Source organism: Eutrigla gurnardus (genome assembly GCF_963514095.1).
Source record: "Eutrigla gurnardus genome assembly, chromosome: 12".
In the NCBI taxonomy this organism is placed as follows: domain Eukaryota; kingdom Metazoa; phylum Chordata; class Actinopteri; order Perciformes; family Triglidae; genus Eutrigla; species Eutrigla gurnardus.
In genome coordinates, this window is record NC_139926.1 from 23,495,555 (window position 1) to 23,518,792 (window position 23,238).

The window sequence follows — 23,238 nt, forward strand, 5'->3', positions numbered from 1 at the left end:
GTACATTATAATGTAGGGCAATAAAATATTTAATCCTGGCAAGGACACTCGGTAAAAGACGGCGGGGGAACTCGAGGGAAGCAAAGTGATGCCGTGTGCGTTTTATTTGAGAGATTTAGTGTCGAGGTACATGTGTTTTGATGCGTGTGTGTGTGTGTGTGTGTGTGTGTGTGTGTGTCTGGGTGAGAGTTTTTCTTGGACGCTGTCTGCGACTTGAAAAGTAGTGACATTCCAACTGAGCATCTGGGATGTTGGCCAAGAGGTGGCGCATTTGGTTTCAGAAGCGACCCAGAGCTACTGGCACTAAAGATCAGTATCATCCTCCACCTGTTCCCGTGCCAGGCCCACATGCCTGGTATTTCTTGCCCAGTTTTAGTCCTCCAGGTCATTTTATGGCATAATATTGAATTCAGGATCACACTGCCGCAGGAAAAGACATCTTAACTTTAGAATCAGAAGTTGCGATGACATAAATGCACTAATTTAAAGTGAAAGCACAACATCTCAAAGCATTACTCTGTTTGCTTTCATGTGTGTGTGTGTGTGTGTGTGTGTTTCAGCTCTTGTTACTTAGTTCCTAACAAGCAGCTGATCGATAGCACACTTGGTGTTTCCAGGTCCAGGTGGATTTACCTGCGTCAGCAGGATGCTGTTAAACAGCAGTTGCGTCTCAGACTGATCCTTGGCGACGTCGGCGTTGGCGTTCATGCCGAAGATCTCCGGCGACGGGTTGAGCGGCAGCGCCTTGGTGTACTGGATGTAGCTGTTGTACTGACGGAGAGGCAGGGAGACAGAGGGGTGAAGTAAGAGAACCATTTTTTAACGCAACATCGGGAAACATCTCGAGTAATAACACTCATTGAAAAACAAGTCGGCTCCTTAGATTGCTGACATTTATTATAATGACTATGTAAATGTGACTTCATGAATAAAAGATGCGGGTGAAGGGGGGGGGGGGGGGGGGGCAGCACTGGAGAACGAAATGCCAAATAAAATGGAGCGCATCATAGATTGCACTTGTGTTAACAAATATATCAACCCTCACTGATGGCGGTTTCCTGCTGTGCCTTGTTACACACATTTTATCTCCTAATGACTATTTAAAGGTAGCTCAACAACAGCGCTGAGCGACTCGGCCCTTTAATGTGCTTAGTTTAAAAACAAACACATTAAAGTGAGTTTCACTTTTTCTCTAGTTTTTCAGAGCACTGTTGGGTAAAGAGATCATTCACTTCTACTGTTCTAACGGAGGGAAAGCCTCGTTGTTGGAGTATATTCAGATAACACTTCTGGTATTTCCTCTATGCTGCTGTGTACGGTTTCATATCTCACAAAACAACACCGATGCACAGATCTTACATAACAGCACTTCTCTGGTCGGCTCGCGTAGAATAAATACTTGATTTGGAGGAGGAAGCGGAGAGACACATTTTTGATTTCAGCAAAGGATCAGATTTTCTGCCCTGGCAGCAAATTACGTACAAAGTCACACTAAATAATCACTGACAGTAAAAATGCATTCTGCAGCTTGAGTTTCTTAGATTATGGAAGTAAAAGAGTTTCTTACATCTTCCTCAGCCGGTGCGTAGTAGAGCCCAGAAGGATCAAACTTGTAGTCGGGGTCCTCGATGACCTTTGGGTTGTAGAAGATGGACAGGATGGTGCGCAGCGTCCGTCTGTCCCAGTCGTCCGTCACGCGACCTCCATAGTTACACTCACCGGTCATGTAGCGGATGGCGTCAAACGGCACTTCCTGCAGCAAACAAGAAAGCACACGATTCTACCTAAAAACCATGCAATGGAGTTGCACGTTTTAATAGGTGGTGAGCATTAAAAGAGTAATTCGTGATACCCTCTTCCAAAACAGAAAAACCTGCCTGACATTCACTTCAACTTCACGACCTTGACTTGGAATGGAAATTGACGTCGTAGGAGGGGGAAAGGGTGGACGTTCTGGCCATTGTGGCATTTTCCACGAGGAGGATTTCACTTGCAAATTCAGCGAGTGGCACTTGGCTACGAGACGGAAATGTCACTCCGTTAAAAAAAAAAAAGACACCCTCGGTAGTTTATATCTGCTTCTTTTCTCAGCTACGGCAGAAGGGTTGGAGTGTTTGTGGAAAAATGTCAAGAGGGTTTTTGAATATGGCTGATGAAAGCAGACACTTGAGTGAAGAGCAACCCACTTCTACAGTAAAAGACAGAAGTTCTTACATGTTCTATATTTAATATGGACGTAGGAGTAAATCAGAGGAATTTGAAAGTGTGAAATATGGGAAAGATAGTGTTGAGTGAACAATTGAGTTACAGGGGAAAACCAGTACAATTCATTCAAAAACAACAACTACCTGGTACTGTTCGAGGAACATGTGAAGCTGCTGCACGGAGATCCGCAGGTCGGTCTCGTTGAACTCATACGGAATGTTCCAGCCTAAAGGTCCAAACTTCCTCCTCTCCTGGGTCAGGGCGTGGAAGAAACACAGGCCGTACAGTAGCTTCTTGAACGCGCCCTGAGAGGTGGATAAGCATACATGGAATGCGTGGTCTGAGATCAATAGGTGGATAAACAGTGGTGGTCGTTTTTGTATTTCCGCAGCAAAAACAAACACACTGTGAAACGCACAGCGGGGGGTTGATAACAGACACAAAGGAGCATAAGACACCTACTGATGTAGGCATGACAGATATGCACAGAGACAATGCACACACACACACACACACACACACCGGCTTGCTGCTGCTGCTGAAAAACTCCGGGTCTGAGATGGGGTCCATCAGGAAGGAGCGGGCGATGTTGGCCCGGAGGCCCTTCGGAGCCTCGTTGGTCATCTTCACCCCGTTCTGAAGCACTGCCACGGGGAAGGTGGGGGATGGGTAGCTGGTCAGCCAAAGCCTGAAGTCTGGGTGGGTCGTGTCTGGGTTCAGCTCCTGCTCGCGGCCACAAAGACCAATTAAAAAGCATATGCATCGGGAGACGTGTGTTTGGTGTGTAGAAAGTGTACTGTGTAAAGTGTAAAGTGTGTGTGTTCTGACCTCACAGACTCTCTCCAGGGTTGACATCCATGATGTGGCCAAGTGGCAGTTCTGAAGAACCACCCAGGTGCCCTCTTTGATGCCCGTCTCAATCATACGCATAGCAATAGGACCCTGGCCTTGGCCCAGAGACAGGGAAGCCAGCTTGTTACCCATGAAGCCCTGAGGGATATGAACAAGGCAGCACACACACACACACACACACACACACACACACACTTATAGAGCCGCTTTCTGACCGAGAAGGAGCCAAAATAATGTTCAGTGCTTCTAAGACTTGTGTGGGAAACCTGGGAAATCTCAAGGATTCAATTTCCCCTTTCATTTTGAGCTTGTACACACAGCAGGCTTCAAAGCTGCTAAATTTCCCAGGTGCCTCCGTACCTTTTCATCTCCAAATTTAAGCAACGCAGCCATGGGGTCTGAGCCGGGGGAGAGGATGAAGATGAGAGGGGCACAGCAGTGGCTATCCACGAAGGCCTTACTCAGGTTGAAGGGCGGCGCTTCGATGAAGGGACGACCCAAACTGTCGGAAACAAATTCCTGGACCATGGGAATGACCTGGGGGACGCGGAGATGGAAGCAGTTCATTGTTACTGTTTCCGGATATATTTGAAGACAATAGAGACGGTTGAAGAAATTCAGTGTGCTCATAATATCCTACCATCTTCTGGAAAACTGACCTTGTCTGGTCTGAGACAACGGATCACCAGCATCCTCTGAAACTGGCTCAGCTTGTCCTGCCACTCACCGGGGAAGGGTGTCTGATGGGGGTTCTGCACATCATCACAACAAAGCCCGTACTTAATTCAGAGCGTACATAAATATCTAGGAGTCACTTCAAATGACACGCTGGAGAGAAGGCAATGTTGTAATTCTGTTGACTAAACCTATTTTCTATGCCAACACTTGAGTGAATGGCCTGCGATACAATTTAATATAAGTAACCCGGAGGGGAAATGCCACACATGCCCCTTAACAGGTTACCTCCAAGAATAGCAGCCTTTGTCAGGTTTTTCTCGGGGAGGACGGGGGAGGATCCGGGGTGGGGCTGCATTGTATCGAGCCGTTGCAAGATTAAGCAATGTAATTAAGCAAAAAGAGGGGTAATCTGTAATGTGAACGGGGAGGAGATAAATACATATGTGAAGACGAGAAGGCGGACGGAGAAAGAGGTGGGGAAACAGAAAAGCCAGTGGGTACTGGGTCAGAGCAATAGGTTTGATTAATTCCTCAAACAAGTGTACCAGAGGAAGTGAGCAATGGCAGCGGGAACTTTTGGAATTATTTTCCCCAAGCTGTTTGTCGAGAAAACTTCTGGCTATGTGCGTTGGCAGGTGCTTTGAGATGGATACACCTATTTAGAATCTCCCGGGGATCCTCTGTGTGTACAGGAGTGTGTACAGGAGTGTGTGTACAGGAGTGTGTACAGCAGTGTGTACAGGAGTGTGTGTACGCGTGTGCGAGTGCCTGTGTGCTTGATTGAACAGCTGTTCTTGCATCAAGATTGAATAAATGTGAATTCTACAACTGGAACAAACCAGATTTAATTGGATAGAAGTGCCGTGCCTGATTCTGTTGATTATAAATCAAAAGATATTGTGTGTGCACATGCGTGTGTGTGTGTTTGAGGGTGTCACACCAAAGAGACAAGCATACGCGGTGTGCACGTTGATTAAACAGCTGTTCTTGCATCTAGATTGCATAGATATGACTGGCAGAAACAGAAAGGATTTAATTAGAGGAAACTTTTTCGATTGTTTATAATTCAAAGACGGAGAGCGAGAGAGGGATGCGTACGCGTGTGCACCGTCCACACCTGACAAACAAATTACTTTCCTCCCACATTCTTTTCTAGAATTTAAATAGGATTTCAACAATTACAAATGATATGAAATATGAAACCACATTCTTATCATGCCGCAGTAAGCAAACAAATACTAACACCGCTGTGACAGCTAGAAATTATTTAAAATTAATTTAAAAAAAGTATCCTAAAGATATCAAATAAGGACATGTGTGTCATAATCGAACACAAACGAGCCAAAACAGAATCAGGCATGTAAAACTGTGTGAAATGATGGCATAAATACTATATAGAATCTGAAACAGGGTGGTCCAGGGCTGTGGTGTATTCAGCCATAATGCCATTAGTTGTGGGGTGGATGCATGCTGGGAGCTGGCCTGCTGATCTGCAGGGTAGGGAAGGTAGCATGTGGTTCATGGGCCAAACCAACTGGAAAACACGTTTAACCAATAACTCCAGTCAGACTTCCAGTCAAACAGCGTTCCTCTGCCTCTACTTGACTTCCTCTGTCGTCTACAATCCATGGCAGCCCCGTCTTTAATATCGATGAGACATTTCTGTTATTTGGTTTGTTTTGTTATCCATAGTCAGGAGCCGTGTGAGCGCAAATAGCTCAGCTCAAAGAACATTTAAAGTCACGCTGAAAAAGACAAACAACCTTGAAACTGTTTTTATATTTGACCAATATTGGCACACTTTGAAAAATCGACTGTGAACTTCGAGCCCGATAAATCAAAGAAGTGCACAACATCCAAGGTGGCACTGATTCAAGGTTTGCTCCACTCAAGCTGTTGCCAAGTAGTTTTGGCTAAGATTGTGTGTGTAAGGCCTTTGTTTCCACATATACTATGTAAAAAAACTCTAAATATCGTTCACATTCTGAGCAGCCTTTAGTGCAGTGGGACCTCCGTAGACAATCTGTAATTTTGTGGTCTAATATTTTGTTGCATTGAGGTTTCACCTAGTTTTTAAACCTCCTGATCTCTTAAACGCAACCACATTTACACCCCAGCCATAATGATGTGCATATATCAACAACATTTGGATTTATAGGTTTTCTTCTCCTTCTAGGTCTCTTGAATATTTTGGATTTAATGGGGCCTTTCTGTACTGCTTTTAAAAAATGTGGGCATTGACCCCAATATTCTCTGCTAAAGAGATGAAGGGCAGAAAAATAATGAAGCTCAGTGTAAGTTCAATCTCTCTCTCTCACGCTCTCTCTCCTTCGGATCATTGTGAATCTGCTTCTTCTCTTTGAGTTAAACCAGCCAGATCTTGCCATGACCTCCATCAGCCAATCATGTCGCTGCTATCAAACTTTAATTCAGATCTTCAGCATTCTCTCCATCTGATCACCACCATTATCTGGACTCCATGGGGGTGATTTACTATTCTACTTATTCTACTTACTTTCTCATCCTGTTGCACGTCTATTAAAATAGTCTTCCACTCACAATCAGTGGCTCGTGTTTGAACTAACATTGCTGAGTTTGTCTGAGCATAACAGAATCATAGAGACCGATGCTTGATAACACTCACTGGGCTGTCGTAGACCTTCTTCCACTCGTTCCTGAGGGGAGCCATGTCACGACGCAGACGTTTGAAACGCTCCATCTCATCCAAGCGGCAAATCTCGTCCCAGGACTTCTTGGGGAGCCAGGTGCAGGGATTGGAGTGTGGGTTGTCCAGGCCGACACCACCCGTCAGGAGGAAGCGCCACTCCCCCTCATCCACCTACCACAGGAATTGTACATTCAATCAGTGTTGAACGTGTTGTCAAACATCTCTGGTTTCTAAGTGATGTAAATCTGTACGTGTGTGTGTGTATTCCTACCAGTTTGTCGTGCATGAGCAGGTTGACACTGAGGCAGAAGGAAAAGAGCAGCTTGTCCTTCTCAAACAGGGAGCGACACACGTTGACGTATAGCGAGTAGGTGAAGTGGTCTCTCAGGATCGCTAGTCTGAAGAGGGCACATATGCTTGCATTTTAATAATCCTGTTCCAAACCAAACAACTCACAACCTCACCCACACTCATAAACTATTAATAAGTCTTACGTTCCTTCTTTTAACAAAGTCAAACAGGATCATTCAGAGATGTTGGAGTGAGCTGTAGGAACATACATTTGTCAGGCCTGCTTACCTCTGCTCCAAGTCGTCACTGTTGTGTGAGTTGTCGATGGAGCTGATGAAGAGGTTAATGAACCAGGTGAGGGAGTACTGGTACATGGGCTCGATGTTAGCCAGGTCAGCAATGGAGAAGAACAAGATGGCTGAATGCACAGCAATGGGCGTGTAACCCATGCGGGTCTCGTCAATCTTCTGCTCCGTCACCTCGGCCACGGTCTGCTTCTCTGTGATCTCATTGGCTAGCACCTTGGAGCAAGAGAGGACCTTGACGGCCGTCTCGTCCTCCAGGATGTTGCCCTCGGAAGAAGAGAGCACCTCCAAGATCTGGTCCTCAATCTCCTTCAGTTGTCTGACAAAAGTATGAGGACAATTTAAATAGTTTCCACTTTGAAAAGGGACATTTTTTTTTTATTAGTTGACTGTTGTGTGCCTTCGTACCTTTTGTTCTCTGCTCCCTGCAGTATGAGAGCCTGTTTCTCTTCCTCCAGGTCGGGCCTTTCCCGGGCCACCACAATACCCAGCAGCTGATCCTGGATGCCCTCTGGGGTGATCATGAAGTTCAGAAGGGTCACCTGCAGCACGGAGGAGGAATGACACAGACATACTGTACAATATACACAACATTGTGATTGTGTGTGTCTCGCCCCACTCTTGCTCTCAGACATTTAAGTGAGGTACTTTACAGTGGAGTGTTGGTCATCTTGCCTTCAGTGCTGTTCTCTCCACAAACCTCCTATCCAATCAATTCAAATAACCACTCCAGCCTTGGCAAAGCACAGGTAGGATGCATTTCCTTTTTTTCTTTTTTCGTTTCTGTGAAAAGTGTGTCTTTTATCACACAGCTTTAGTCATTCTGCTCCGCACTTACCCGGAGGTTAAAAGCCTATATCTGCTATCTACTCTCTGCCCTAATAAACGAGTGCACTTCTTCGGGGCCTAATTCCATTTCTATTGATGCTGCGGACCCACTCAGCTGGTGGTAAAGACTCAGAGCCCATATAAATCTCCCGTTTGTCCTTTTCACACATGCACCCTCCTTCTTCGCTTCCCTTCACCCCTTGAGCCCCTTTAGGGCTGGTGTACTAGATGCTTGCCCGCTTGCATTTGAAAGTATTGCATTCCAAATAGGGCTTAATGGACACAATGGAAGCCCCTATACTGTAGGCAAAAAAGACGGAAAAAAGAAGGATAGAGTCAGTTTTGAAAAATGACTTGAATCTATCTAATAGCCGCCCATAAAGAGCGGGGCCCTGCAAATAGATGCTTGAAATGTGATCTTCAGTAATGCACTCCACCCCCTTGCCTCTCTGTAATGGAGTTTCCTTTAATGCCCCTTTTCTTAGAATTCGTATTTTTTTGGGGAGAGTGTGTTCCATCGGGGAGGTGATATCAGTGAATGATGATTGACTGTGTTGCTGGGGTAAAAAACGCGCTGCAATTTGAGTGGTATGATGCAATAAGTGCAAGGAAAAGTAGGGCTCATCTACTGTATCTGTATAGGAGAGAAACAAAAGTCCCTCCTTCAGCGCACAAAGGTGAGAAAATGATTCAGCAAAATGGACGATTTGTTAAATTATTTATATTAGCCATGCTAGCAAGGTAAATGCTAACATCAGTTTGCGTACATGCTCAAGATAACGCTAACATGCTAATATTTTGTAGGTGTAACATTGATCATGCTAACTGCCTTAGTTTAGCATGTTAACATGCTAACATGCTAATGTGCACTAAACACAATACACAGCTGAGGCCGATGGGAATGTTTTTAGTCTTGCAGGTATTTGGTTTGGCCCCGCCCATCTAATCAGGTGATTGGCAGCACCTGATTAGCAGGCTTCATAAGCCTGCTTGATTGAAGGATGGCCTTCTTCCTCTCTTGGTTTGGTGAAGCTCCAGTTTAGGAGTCTGCTGGGATTTATGGGTTATAATACTTTGCTCTTTTTATGCATTTACAACATCCACTCACCACTGCTGCATCTACTGGCTGTCACACTTCATATGCTGTTGCATTTATGTTTTGACTGGGTTTACTCCAGTTGTTTAATACCGGTAAATAAGTGATTTGGTTTCAAAGCTGAAAACTGTGTGTCTCCCATTTTTGTCATGGCCTTTTGAGCCATGACAACTGTATTATGGAAAGTCAGTTCTATAATTTGTCTAAAAAACAATCGCACGGGGTAACAAAACAAACTAGGTTGCCTATTGCTATCAGGTGTGACGGAAATAATACTTTAAAGGCGGAGGAATACAGATGTCTGTGTTCCTGTGAGAGCCTGTATTCTAGTCACTCCCTCTATTAACTTCTGTTTTGGCAGAAGCTTTGTTGTGCAAGATACATCTATCCTCAGCTGCAGTGAGTGTTTCTTGTGTGTCACTGATGTGGTGGCAGAAACAGGACAAACCCTAACACATGGTATGTCTGTGTCTCAACTTCGTGGAATGAATAGGGGCTGCAGCACTCATGCATTCAAGTTACTGTGTCACTGACGGCCTTGTTTCTGAATTTTCCATGAGAATAAGAAAATGAGTTCCTACAATTTAACATTCCGTGAGGCTGGTTCTCACTACGGTACCTTGACGGAGGTCTCGGGCAGGTAGTGCGGGTTGCGAAGCTTGGTCGTGATGTAGAAGCGAAAGTCGGGCGCGTATTCAATGGTGGAGTCTCCGAGGCGGATGCACATGGCACCACCCTGTTTAAAAGTCTGCCTCAGCAGCAGAGGCTCCAGGATGGGGTCCAGCTCCTCTCCCACGTTCTCCAGCAGCACTGGAAGAAGATGTTCTTTTCACTTCACTTCATGTATATCCATTTGCATATCTTCCATAGCCTTCAGTTTAGTATTAAATCAGCTAATAATGTCAGCTAATGTATCCATACAAGGACATTTTTTTCATAAACTTATAAAATTCTTATATTTTGTTTGTCTTTACTGTCCTCTTTTACATTTCTCACTACCACAATACCAAAAAAATAAATAAAAAAAATCAGTGGAGCAAGTAAAAAACATTCTCAAATGCCTTAATCCCTTGACATCATTATTAATGTGATTTCACATTAAGTATGATATTGCTGTTCCCATGTTGAGAACATTAGCCCATCTATAATTGACATTATGCCTGAGGTAATAACACAAGTTTTTCTACAGCGTTCAGAGCCAGAGACAGCTGATGAACTTTCTCTACCAAAGCAGTGAACCAAATCAGGTCAACCTTCCACAAACCGGTTTGGAGCATAATCTCGTCCTGGTACATCACATGAATATTGCTAGTATTTCAGCAGATTAAACAGTACTTTGTATTATTTAATAAACATGAGTCTAGCCAATTAAGAAATTTGGCAGGGGAACATTTGTTCAACCATGCTAAACTAAAGAACTCTTGCACATAATGGGGATTATAGGCAGCAATAAAACAGCAAGAAACCGTAAAACTGTGAAGCACGAGAGCCAGCTGTGGAGGGTAGAACTGTAGCCTCCGGGGATTATTTTGCACCCTGCAATGACGAGCTACTCTCTGAACTGTTAGCCTTGCAATCTGCCAGTAAGCAAAGACCCAGTGGATGGCTGAGTCGGGTCATTATTTAGATGTCTATTTAATGGCTGTATATCTGTCTCTGTGTGTTTCCAACTCAAATCCCTCCCTTGGTGTTTTCCCTCTCCCTTCTCATCCTGCAACAAAACAAAAGTATGAGTAAACATGCGCTGGGGACATGCACAAAAGTCGCTTGATATCTACTTCCCCATGTGAATATGACCGCGATAATGGGCAGGATAAACGTTAGTGCAGGAAGCGTAATTGATTTCTTCGGCAATTTTGTATGATTTTAAAGTAGTTTGATACACTGATGGTGCAGTAGGTTCACTTCATCTCACTCAGAAATATTGCTAATGTGAATTATTCCTCTGCAGAGCAGAGAACAAAGGAGAAAAACATTCTTTGCACAGCAGTAATTAGTCCCTGTGGTAAAGAGGGACCTCAACAGGCGGCAAGGGGAACTGCAGGGACGTGGGTGAGGCACAAACACACACACGCAGGCAGGCAGACAGACCAGGCAGCAGCAGCAGAGGCATCGAATCAAGAGAAAGACTTATGCTTACCTGGCGTGCCAAACTGGATGCAGTTCTCCAGAGTACGTACAAAGTCAGCATCACTCAATTTAATGATATGCAGACGACTGGCCTTCTCCAGGTTTTTCACCCACTTGTTGGCCTGGCCCTGGGGATCAATCATCAGAGGCCACCGCCTGGCGTTACTGCACACACACACACACACACACACACACACACACACACACACACACACACACACAAAGAGAGAGTGTAGTCGGTGATGAAATGGTGCTGCCTTGTGTCAGAGTGAGAGATCCGGTAAGTGTTAAGCATGACACATCACAACAGCAGGGGGGGATGTTGAAGGACAAGAATTGAGATGTAGAGAGGAGCTTAGGGCTGTACATTCACTTTGAGCACAGTCAGACAGCTCACAGTCGGGTGGCACACCAGGGGCCATAGCATTGTGATTAAAAAGCCATGTTGCTGCTTCATTTACACAAACAGGCAGATGCCTTGTGACATTGTTTCATTTTGCCTAGAATCAGACAGTGTTACTTCCAGGAGAGGTGATACAGTTCAGTCGTACAGTCATGACAGGGAGACTGATATGAAGGGGCTAATGCTATCTTGATCATTGAATGGATTGTAACCCGTTGTACACCAGCTGTCACACAACTGCACTGCAAAGCACAGGAAGCTTTTCCTTATGCACAGCGAGTGAGTGAAAAATGATGTGGCATAAAAAAATAAACAGCAGTCAGCAGTTACAATGAAGATATTCAAGCTCAGAGCTAGCAGAGGCCCTTTGGGTTTTTTTTTTAAAAAGAGACCGCTTGCCTTACCTCTATTCCAGCAACAATTTGCAGGGATATCACACCTCTGAAACGCTACTTTTATGAAAAGTGTATTTGAGAGACAGTTTTCAGTTTGTGTTCATTTCATTAAGCCATTTTGATACGTTCTTTTGACAAAATAATGCAAGTACAGATGTATTATGCACTGCACTGTACAGCTTCATTGTGTAGGAAAATATCAATTTGCTGTCGGCAGAAGCTCAATATTAAATGACTCGGAAATGGAGCAGCTTAAAAGTTGCAGTGCATTTTCCCTTTTTGGAGGAAATGCCATGTCAACGCAAAGTTTGTGTTTAAAACTCACGAGATGATGATCCCGTTGTCTATGGAGAAGCTGTCTGATGGTAGGCCAGCGATGGTCCATGCTCGGATCTTTACCAGATCGCCCAGAGAGTTCATCAGAGACATGTTGGGAGAGCACGGGATCTCTCTGCTCTTGCAAAGATTCATCCACTTTTCTGTCTGATCCTAGAGAGACATTTACTGGTTAGAACTTTATTTTTTAACCTTGCTTCACGCCCAAAATCAACCACACACATCACTAAACTGCAGACAAATAAAAGCATATACCCATGTGTACAATTCAGCTGTGCACATCAATAACTAATTCACTACCCTCCTTTCTGTTTTCCAGCATCACAATGGCCCCCTCTATGTGACGCAGTATAAAAGATGACCTTTAAACACTGTCTTCGTCTTGGAGATATGCGCGTTTCAGCAAAAGGAAAAACACAAAGTGCCTTGGTGGTTCTCTCTCCACCGAACTGCTCCCAAGCAAATTGTCTCTGGGTACGTTAAAGTGACCTCAATTAACTATACTCTAAAACTCTAAACAAAGACAGACAGAAATACCCTGCTGGGAAAATACACCACAGTACACTCCCCGAGGGAAGTCATATTCTTTAACGCTGATACCAAAATCGACTTACTCTCCGCTTCCACGTATGCAGTACTTCTCCCTCAGATTACCTGTCTGTAGCTGGAGGTGAAGGCTCCCAGGTAAGCCACTATCCCCGCTGAGATAAGGGTGTCCCCGGTCAGGTTGTTGTAGAGCTCTCCGAGGCTGACCGCCATCTCGCTCCAGCGTGTCTTCTCTCCACCCAGGCCTCCGATCAGCTGCTCAGCTCGCTCCAGCTTCTTGCTGCACAGACTCACCTGGAGGACATCAGGAGAGGGGGAGGGAAGCAAACATGTGTTGCACTGTGGCTGTTTTCAGTGGGCTCCATCGGTTATAAGTCAGTTATCTTTGCCTCATATATAATTGGGCTGTCAGTGACACATTTTCCTCTTTTTGTCCGTCATGTTTCACGTTTAAATCCACTGATTTGGGAAAGTCGTTTTTTTGTTTTTACCTCAAATTATGGCATGCCCTCACACATCTCTATATGAATATTATATATTAATAACATAATCAGAATGTTGTTTTTGTTGATTTCAGCTCAGCAGTCACCATCTCCCCCATGAACCTGATTGATAAGCGTCGTACTCTGTGTTCCAGTGCCATACTGTGCAACTGCTAATTAGACTTCCTCACAAACAGACCCCAGGCAGTTCCGATTGGCAGCCCCCAGGGCCCTGTGCTCTGCCCCCTCCTGTTTACGCTGTACACCCAAGATCGCTAACCCCGCAGAGAAGTGTGTTGTGAAGTTTGGCCGGATTAAAAACAACCATGAGACTTCATACAGAGAGGGAATCAACAATCTGGCAGGAGATGATTGTAGATTTTAGAAAAGCAAGGAGATGAAGACACACAACCGTGTCTACACCAAATCAGCTGATATGGCAACACCTGACATGGTCGTCACCATCCTGGTGAGGTCATAGATGGCTGTATTTCTTAAGGCGACATAAGAAGGCAAAAAGCAGGGATCTACATCCCATCTACTGAGCATCAATGATATCGGTGACAAGAAACGGCGAGCCCAAAGGATATTAAAGACAAAACCCACCCAGCCACAGCCTGTTCATCCTGCTGCCGTCTGGCAAGAGATACAGAAGTATCAGCTGCCGAACCACCACACATCAGAGCAGCTTCTTTCCTCCCTTAATGTATCCTCCACCCTTCACCGTATAATATAGTTTTGGTTTGTTTGTTAGCTATTATGGGACTACATACTGAATTTCATTATGCAACCATGTGGTGCAATGACAATAAATTGCACCTTGAACGTCGAATTGTTGAAACTAAAAGCACAAACCTGATTCTCCAGGTCCGCTTTTTTGTTTTTGTTCGCTTCCAAAGTGTCCTGAAGCTTTGCGAGTTTGTCTTGGACTTCTTTGAGGGCGGCCTGCTTTTTCTGGAGGCTCCCCATGGCCACCGTCAGCTCCCCCTCAGCCTGTGCCAGCTTCTCCTTCTTCGGAGCCACCACCTTGGCCACTCTGGAGGATGATGTCATACATTGAAGAAGAAAACATTGACACGATAAGGGATGTTGGATGTATGAACACTTTAATAATCGTGGCAACCCTGTCAAAACACATAACCCTGCTACGTATGAACTTAACTGTAAAAGGAAATGGTATTTTGTTCACACATAATTTAGCTTTTATAAATGTAGGTAACATTTAAGATTGTCAGAACGATAATTATATAAACATTTCCCTTCAAATGATCTGCGTCTTGTTTTGGCTTTTTCTATTAATCACTTGGCATACGCATGGTACACTTGCTCCAGGAAAATAATCATTCTTGTTAAGTTACCGATACCCAGGCTTCGTGTTTCTCACTTAGATGGATGAAAAACTCGCTCAAGCTTTGTGAATATATATTCATTTTCATGAGTGAGAACACAGAAGGAGAAGAACATTACTTACTTGTCGTACTTTTCCATGGCGCAAACCCACTTACACATGCCTTCAGCTGCAGTGGATGCGGTTCGGATCTTCTCCGGTACAAACTCTGGGTTGGTGATGTACTTGCTGCGGATGATGGCGATCAGGTTTGGTGGGATGTTATCCTTGTCGTACTCGTGGAGGCTTTGGAGAAACCTCATTTCTCCCAGGAGCTTTTTGGCCGGGCCCCAAAAGTCCTCCACTTTTTTACCGATCCCTGACGGGTCAGGAACACGATCTGGCTTGATACCTTTGAGAATGCAGATGGCCTCCATCACCAGCTTGACAGCCGGCGGTGGGCTTTTCATGGACTTTATCACTGTGATATCCTGAAATAGATAGAATAACATCTCTAGGCCTGCCCTCTTCATTACATATTTCAGTACAATTGGCCTTTGAGTCAGAGATATGGGGAAGTATAACTTTTCTGCATAGGAAAAAAAGATATCGCTCCATTCACCTGATTGGTGAGAGTATTCAAAGCAGAAAGGGCCGACTCCAGGATAGGCATGGCTTCAGCCAGTTCAGCATCACACTCGTCCTTGATGGCCTTGGCAGCCGTGGCTTGTTCGTTGGCCACGGCCTCGTCCACTTTCACCACCTTCTCTGTCTCCGCCACCTCCACGGATTCATGCTCAATCACCACCATCATCTCATCCACCTCCTTGCTGGCCACGAGCAGCTGTGGCTGCAGAGCCTCCAGCTCCACTTGCATAGTTGCCACCTGGTCGGCAGCTGACTTGAGCTTCTCCAGGCCCACCTCGTAACGACGTTTCAGCTTCATCACCTCGCTGGGCAGAAGACGGGGAGGGAAGAGGAAAATTAATTCTGCTTTTGTGTGAAGAGCTGTGCATATAAAGTATAAAAATCACAATAGACTCATACAATATATCCTAAATCTTACGCTCTTTTTGTCTTCAGCAGGGTCTTGAAGGTGGAAATGAGTTCCAGGTATGAGGTCGGTGTGACATAGTTGTGGCGCTGCAACTCAGCCAAAAAGCAGACTGACAGGTCTATAGTTGATGTGTGGAAGCTCTTGCACATGTTGATGCATCCTTCTCGGGACGCGTCGGTCATCTCGACATCCTCCAAGAAGCGACAGGCCACTGCCTGCAGGGCGTCCTCTGGCCAGGTCTGATACGGAAACAAACATGCTGTACTGCCAGTGTGCTACCATACATACACAGAATGTATTTAAATGAGATAAAAGAATGAGATCTAATAAAATAATCTGCAGTGGTTAACACCAAAAAAAGCCTGTAAAAGATTTGGGCTGAGATCCATCACGCATTATGTTAATGGTATTGCATATTTAACCCCCTGTGATGACGCATTCACACCCCATATTGTCCCTGTCTTTTGATTAATTATCTGAGGCTATCTTTGTTGGAGCGAGCCAACAGCACACACACACACACAACATACATTCACACACCTGGAACCAGTTAATGGTGCAGCAGTTAATGAGGGCAGGGAATCGTCTCAAACGGTTCCTAAAGGCGTCTCCGATGGGACTCATGGCCAACACCACGTGAAGCTGCGCCCGGCAGCGCTCTACAAACATGTTGAAAAGGGACAGCGTGCTGCCGTCTGTCTGCTTGTCACGGTCACGCTGCCGGTCCAGCACGCGCATTCGCTCGCATATTTCCTGCTTCTCGTCCACTGCAAACAGGTTAGGCACCTGGAAACAACCACAAGATAACAGAATGGTGTTTTGGTACTGTCTTTGTCTATGTGTGACCATTATTTCTATCCACATCTACTGTATTTACCTCCCCGGTGTTGAGCAGGTTGCCAATGTCCTCCAGGAATGACTCCATTTTGATTTGAGTGTCTGTGAAGAGGAACACGCCATGACCTTCCCCCTGGGTGGACTTTCTCATGATAGCCTTCAGGTCATCGTGCCATTCAGTGGTCCCGTAGCTCTTGGAGATTTCCACCTGGAAAAGTTCCGCCTCCGCCATGTGGGCGGCCAGCCGGGTGAGAGACTGCCGCCCGCTGCCGCCCACGCCCACCAGCAGGGCGTGGCCGCGCGGCTGCTTGAGGATGCGGGAGATGCGGCACACGTGTTCGATGGCGAAGCGGAAGAGCACCAGGTTCATGGGTGCTTTGCTGACGTTGTTGTGATCCTCCAGGTGGGACTCCACCACCTGCCGCAGCTGGTCCAGGTTCTGCACCTCGCGGTAGTGGCGGTCCTCACCCTTGGGGTCGTGGAAGTCGCAGAACATGAGGCTGCGCAGGTCGTCTTCAGTCACCTCTCCATCGTGGTCCTGGTCCAGATGCTGGAAAAGCTGATGGAAGTCCTCCTGCATGTGACTCTGAGACACCTCCTGTAAATGGCTTATGAGCCAGGAGCGGTCTGTGTCGTGAACCAGTCGATCGTAGTAGACCCTCAGAACCTGAGGAGCAACAAAATAGATGCAGTCATCATATTTGCAGGTTTGGGTTACATCAGTTACATAGGTGTCAGGTATTTCCCACTACATTACCTCGTGCACCCAGAGCCGTTTGATGACGGATGGTTCGTCTGCCGTCTCCGGCCGCGACAGGCAGATGCCCTGGATGACCCGGGAGACGTCGCGCAGATTGAACAAGTAATGGGACTTTGTGGGGGTTGGAAGCAGGTTGTTGGTGGCCTCTTGGTACACTGACATGGTACCATTAACTATCTGGGAGGTGAGAGCAGCAAATGGCTGGGGGAAAGAAAACCTGTAGATGGAATGGGTGATTACTCCTAAAGTTAGGAAATGTAATGATTGTTGTTGTAGAATTTTAGTTGTGTTAATAAAACATTAATGAAGCATTAAAATAATATTTTTAAAACTCTTAATCAATATAATCAGGAGTTTGCCGGAGTGGGTGGGTTAGATTTAAAAGCTTAGATCTGATTTCTTTAGGACTTTAAGTCTCTGAGGTAAACACGACCTACTGATCTTTTGGTCAGTAATCATTTACAATTAATTCTGTTGCTAAAAGTGGCTGAAAACTACACCTGGGGGGTCAAATACCCTCAAGGTGCTAGAAAAGCTGTTGGTTAATGCTAAGAATATACATTCCTTCTGTGTCAGTTTTAGAAGAAGTGTTTTCAAACAGATTACCGTGTTTTGAAATGCCAGTCTGAGATCCTGGAGAAGATGGTGTACATGGTGTTCTTGTCAAAATCATTAATGGTGATCATGTTGAAGTGGCGCAGGTACCGGGGTGTGATAGGGTTCCTCCCTCCGCCTTAACAAGCAGAACGGGAAAACAAACAAACACGTCCTGAAAGCTATCCTTATTATTCTGAAAGGTGACCAATTTCATCTGAGACAGCACTAATGTCAATTTGAGAAACAAGTTTACACTGGCAAGTTTACATTATTTTTAGCCAAATAATGTAAACACACTAAAAAAGTGTCTCCTGCATTGTTTCCCTGGTGTGGCTCCAGTGTTTGCCACAGCCATGCTGGGCAGCAGCTCAGATCAAATCAACGGTCAGCACAGGAACAAATACTGCAGGTGTTTGAGCCCGTGTGAGGCAGCCATCCTCTCTGTCAGCTGCCTGGACAGGGAGGCTGATGAGTTTACGCTGGTCGTTGAAGTGCTGGTGGAAGTGGAAACTCTTGCCATTCGTAAGCATCCAAAGACAGTGAGGAGCTTCACAAAACAGCAGCTAGTGGTTTGTGATATTAAAGCTATGGTCTACATTCTGAAAATCAGTTGAGACAGATTTGAAAAATGGCTCCCATTGATCAGTTTCTACGCAGGCCTACGGCTGATAGACTGAATGGATTTTTGTTTTATTCCAAATCGTAGACCAAAGCTTTAACTCAACAGCAGTAGATCAGAGACGTACAAACCCACCTGATTGTGTCAACCAATTAAGGGCTTTGGTTTGAGTTTTGAACTTTGAATAAACGTTAGAAGCGTACAGCTGCTACTCACCAGGTGGTCCCATCGCACACATGACCTGGATATCCACCAGCTTGATGGTGGAGCAGTCCTTCATGTCATACCAGTTCCAGTGATCCAGCCACTGACGCAGCAGCTCCACGGGGGGCTGAGCACCATAAACCTCCCGGGCCGGCATGTTCACATCATCCACAAAGATCACCTGATTCAACAACAGTATTTTCAGATTAAATACCAATGATATGACAATGTGAGTGCTATTTGAACTATAGTGTTTTTTTTATTTAGATGCATCTCAGAATAAAATGTTCACATCTGCCACGTTGTAGTGACTCACTAAGAGACTAACATACAACATCACACCAACTATAATAAAGAGGCTGTACCATTTTCTTCCCCATTGGGGGACCGAACACTCCTTTGCGCCGCTTATCTAGCTTGGACATAATAATGTCTTGGGTCTGGGCAGCTGTGGTCTGGGCTGAAAAGTTGATAAATAATGGGATGTAGACATCCTTTTGCAGCCGATTCAACAGGAAGTCCTAGTCGAAGAGATAGAGATATTGGAAAAACATACACAGATTATCATCATAAGGTATGGAGGTTCACCATGAATATGTATATATGTGCAGCACAATGATGCAAAAGGCAACAAACAGCATGAAAGAGATGGGAATGGCATGGACTTAATTCAACATCAAATAAATGTATCCAAGGTAACAACTGGCTCGTTAAGTGCATACTGGCAAAAAAGAAAAGAAAACGCTCGTTTGTTTGAAACTGTTTAAAGTATTTCCTGCTCTATCCTGAATTAGCATGCCAAGGCTAAAATGATAATTTCCAGTTTGATCCTGGCAAATTGTTGCGATGAGCTTTGTAATCTAATTAAATGTGGCATTTAGCGAGTATTTCGTTAGATAAAAACTGGATCAAAGTTAATCCCTGGAAATTACTTTGAAGTTAAGTAGGGAATTAGTTGCCCTCTGAGACCACGATCTAAAATAACGTTCCATAGGTCAAAAGGGTAAAATCGATGACGTTTTGATTTTGCATGAGGGTTTACAAAAGGGCATTTTACTAAAAGCTAAACAATAGGCTTTTATGAAAGGCTATTGAATAAAATGCCCTTTTGGACGAATGACTTCTCCGTTTATTTGAAACACAGAGCGGAGAATGTAGTCGTGGGCGATCTGATGTCTTTTATTAAGATTTGATCTATTTTCGCAGTACTTTTGTTACGTTCAGAGCACACGCTCTCACCTCCCCTGTGTTTCATGTACTCATGAAATCATCTGAGTAATGACCTGCATAATTAAAGGGGACTGATGATGTGAATGATCACGAGCTCCAGCCAAGGTGCATCATCATCCTCTTGTCTACGTGTAAATTATAAACCAGTGGCACAGCTTCTCCCTGTCTCACTGAAGAGCACAATGGGGCGGGTGAAGGCGGCTCGTCGAGCTGTCTGGTGCCAGCGCCGTGCCAGTCATATTCTTATGTTCTGAGTGCTCCTTTATCACTCCTGCCAGATTTGGGAGTGAGCCACGGTCTGCTGGTTGCGGCATGGGACAGAGCTGCTCCTCCATGCAGAGAGGCAGGAAGTGGAGAACAAGTCAGGCTCCCCAGTGTGATGATCTCTATTCACCCCAGAGTCTCGAATTTGAGCACACTAATGGATGAACTAATGATGCAAAGGGAAGGAGGGGGATTAGTCCTTGATATAAATAGCTGAAGGTCTGATGAGAGATACTCAGTATTCCTCCAAGGTGGCCGTTTCACACCTGCTGTCTGTGTGGTATAGCTGTGTTGTGCTTCCAAATGACTCGTATGTTCAGAGCACTTGCTCCAGTTTCCCAAGGCTTGGACTAAACTGCTTTGAAATTAATGCTCACTCATCCCGACAAAATTATTGTTATTGGTAATAAACGCTGGGGGGGGGTTTCTGCATGTGAAAACAATAATCTGTGCACATAACAATGGCTTAAAGTTGAATCCCCGAATCTCTTTGTGAATAAACAAAAAATGAAGACAAGAGGGCAAAAAAGACCAAATACATAATAATAATAATAAAGTAATGTACTATACAGTGTATGCACATGAAAGCAGCTCACCAATGTTCTCATTCACAAAAAGGGCGTCCGCAGGTGTCAACAGTTATGTGTACTAATAATTAGCAGACCAATTTAGCACATGCTAATTACAGCTAGCCTATGTAGTGTTTGACAGTGTGTGTTTGACAGTGTGTAGCACAATGGGACCCATGTTTTGACGAATGGGTCCACACACACACACACACACGCTCCTCCACTCCCATTCCTGACGACGGTGTCCTGCTATTGAAACACTCAACAGTTGGACAGCTAGCTAGAATAGCTAGAACAATTTAAGGTTCCAAAATATTGAAAAAGTTAGATTAATGAGGAAGGAAATGGATTTAAAATATATATTTATTTACAAGAGTATCTCTAAAATGATTTGAATTATTATTGTGGGTTGTCAGTACCTTTAAGACCAATTTTTATGACATTAAATAGTGGTGATATCCTTTTTAATAACAGCCTATAGCAAGCAAATGTTTTCCTCAAAGCAATAACTTCAAACTACTGGTTAAGTCTAGTCTGCCAATATAAAAGCTAACTGGATCGAGTGCATATAACCAGGAAACAGTGTGTGATCACTTCACAAAATGAATGTGAAATAGCTGTTGAGATGATGCATCAGCAACATACCTTAGCACTTTGCCAGCATTACGTGAGTAAAACAAGACGTAGCAGAAGAGCAGACGACTCACGGTAATGTAGACACTCTTTCCGGTACCAGTGGGGCCGATGAATATCGTGGGCTTCTGGTGGGTGACGAGGAGCTCCATGAGTGCCATGTAGCGTACGGTGTTCTCAGTGGGCACGATGATCTCGTTGAACTGCATGTCTTTGCATATCGGGGGAGCTGCTTTTAGCACATCTGTCCACAGCTCCCACCTGCCCGGGCCCTGAAGAGGAATTCAAAAAAGACAACAAAGCAACAGGTTAAACGTTGCATTTCAGATACTAAAGGCCACACCGTTGGACAAATAATATTTAGTCTTTGACGAGAGGAAAGATAATATGACATCATGGTAAACAATACAGATGTTGTGACATATAAGGTATCTAATCTTATGTCACCTTTTCCTTGTGTTCAGAATTGCTGTTTTGTATAGACAGACTTCTTTGTTACAGTAAAATTATAATTATTTTCCAGTAATCAATTTGTAAGATTAAAAGTCTTTCCTTTCACAGTGATTGTGGCAAAATAAAATGATCTTGGATGCAATATAATCATTTTTAATCAAGTTCAAGGAGGGACAGGATAAATGAATTACATTATCACACATCATTTACATTATAATTTACATATAGCTCCTTTATATTTGTGAAATAGCCATTATCCAAATTTGAATATCAGCTATATATCCAACACAAAATAAAGAATAAATGAATACTACTAACATATCATGTAAAATAACTGATGTAGCATTGTTTGTCTCTTACAACCTGTGTAGAAAATCAATGTAATAGTTTTCTATTAACACCTTTTTTAAAAGAAGAATATATCATTTGTTGGTACGTGAGAGTGTCCTCCATGATAAAATAGAGCCATGTGAAATCTGAAGTGTGACACTTTATAAAGGTCACAAACAAAAAGGGCATCCCTCCTCCCTCACCTTCTGTCAAAAAGAAAAATGTAACACAGGCATGTCGCTCTTCCATTCCACCAGTGCTTGATGTCGAATGCTCTCTGGTGTGTTTGTCATCAGATATTGCAGTAATGAGGGTGTAAACACAACTACTGTCAGATATAACCTTTTGTATTCTTTATTGTGACAGAAAGATGTTTGATGTTCATGCTTTCTTAACCCCTAAAATGTAGAAAAAGGGCTGCACAATTATAAGAAGCTGCCCTACCTCTTTAACAAAGCGATACTGGTAGACGGTTCCCTCGTCGGGCAGAGGCACTGTGAGCTGTTTAGGTGGAGCCTCGACCGTGGCCAGAATGCCATGGCGGGTACGGGTGTCTTCACTTAAAGGGCCGTCCAGTACTTCCCTGACCACGGCATCGAACATGACTCGGCCTGAATCATCACAGCTGGCACCCACTGACCACACCAGGCAGAAAACAAAGATGCCCTGTGAAAACAGATAGGACAGCCATCACTGCTTTTTTAAATGTATAGACATGTGTCAGTTTGTGCATAAAGGCAGGTGGTTCCCAAATCCCTAAATCATGTTAATGTAACATTTAAACATTGTATATGTGTGTATACTGGAACTTGTTTTAGGTCAAACTTTTAGTCACAACTAACCACTTTTGTCAGGTGAATAGAAGATTGATTTATTGTCATTGTACAACACAGGGACGCACAACTAAATGTGGTTTGTAGTCTCATATGAGAAAAATTTATACTTTATATAGATGTGGAGTTAATTTTTTTTATTCAAAATCATACTTTAATTATAATTTCATAATATTATATGAGAAAATAACACTTCCTCTTCCTTATGTGTCATTTTCTACAGGACTAGCCTGTGGAACATTACGCACAATATGAGCAAAATCATGTTCAAGATGTTTGAAGAGTTCTTAAATAGATACAATCATACATC

General features: G+C 44.2%; 1 protein-coding gene across 1 annotated transcript in view; it reads right to left on the reverse strand.

Moving 5' to 3' along the window:
• The window catches only part of dnah7 (dynein, axonemal, heavy chain 7), a gene marked incomplete at its 5' end in the record, with an annotated part of 64,587 nt that overhangs the window by 9,164 nt on the left and 32,185 nt on the right, over window positions 1-23,238 (reverse strand). Inside the window, 27 exons of the mRNA XM_084022108.1 lie at window positions 634-771; window positions 1,568-1,753; window positions 2,349-2,510; window positions 2,728-2,928; window positions 3,034-3,195; window positions 3,418-3,594; window positions 3,717-3,809; window positions 6,380-6,574; window positions 6,675-6,801; window positions 6,983-7,318; window positions 7,408-7,541; window positions 9,543-9,733; window positions 11,064-11,218; window positions 12,177-12,340; window positions 12,842-13,027; window positions 14,071-14,251; window positions 14,687-15,033; window positions 15,165-15,495; window positions 15,609-15,838; window positions 16,140-16,385; window positions 16,477-17,103; window positions 17,194-17,413; window positions 17,803-17,929; window positions 18,629-18,797; window positions 18,982-19,137; window positions 21,387-21,584; window positions 22,540-22,761. Of these exons, the coding sequence (XP_083878234.1) occupies window positions 634-771; window positions 1,568-1,753; window positions 2,349-2,510; window positions 2,728-2,928; window positions 3,034-3,195; window positions 3,418-3,594; window positions 3,717-3,809; window positions 6,380-6,574; window positions 6,675-6,801; window positions 6,983-7,318; window positions 7,408-7,541; window positions 9,543-9,733; window positions 11,064-11,218; window positions 12,177-12,340; window positions 12,842-13,027; window positions 14,071-14,251; window positions 14,687-15,033; window positions 15,165-15,495; window positions 15,609-15,838; window positions 16,140-16,385; window positions 16,477-17,103; window positions 17,194-17,413; window positions 17,803-17,929; window positions 18,629-18,797; window positions 18,982-19,137; window positions 21,387-21,584; window positions 22,540-22,761 (5,661 nt within the window). The remainder of the gene's footprint in view (window positions 1-633; window positions 772-1,567; window positions 1,754-2,348; window positions 2,511-2,727; window positions 2,929-3,033; window positions 3,196-3,417; window positions 3,595-3,716; window positions 3,810-6,379; window positions 6,575-6,674; window positions 6,802-6,982; window positions 7,319-7,407; window positions 7,542-9,542; window positions 9,734-11,063; window positions 11,219-12,176; window positions 12,341-12,841; window positions 13,028-14,070; window positions 14,252-14,686; window positions 15,034-15,164; window positions 15,496-15,608; window positions 15,839-16,139; window positions 16,386-16,476; window positions 17,104-17,193; window positions 17,414-17,802; window positions 17,930-18,628; window positions 18,798-18,981; window positions 19,138-21,386; window positions 21,585-22,539; window positions 22,762-23,238) is intronic.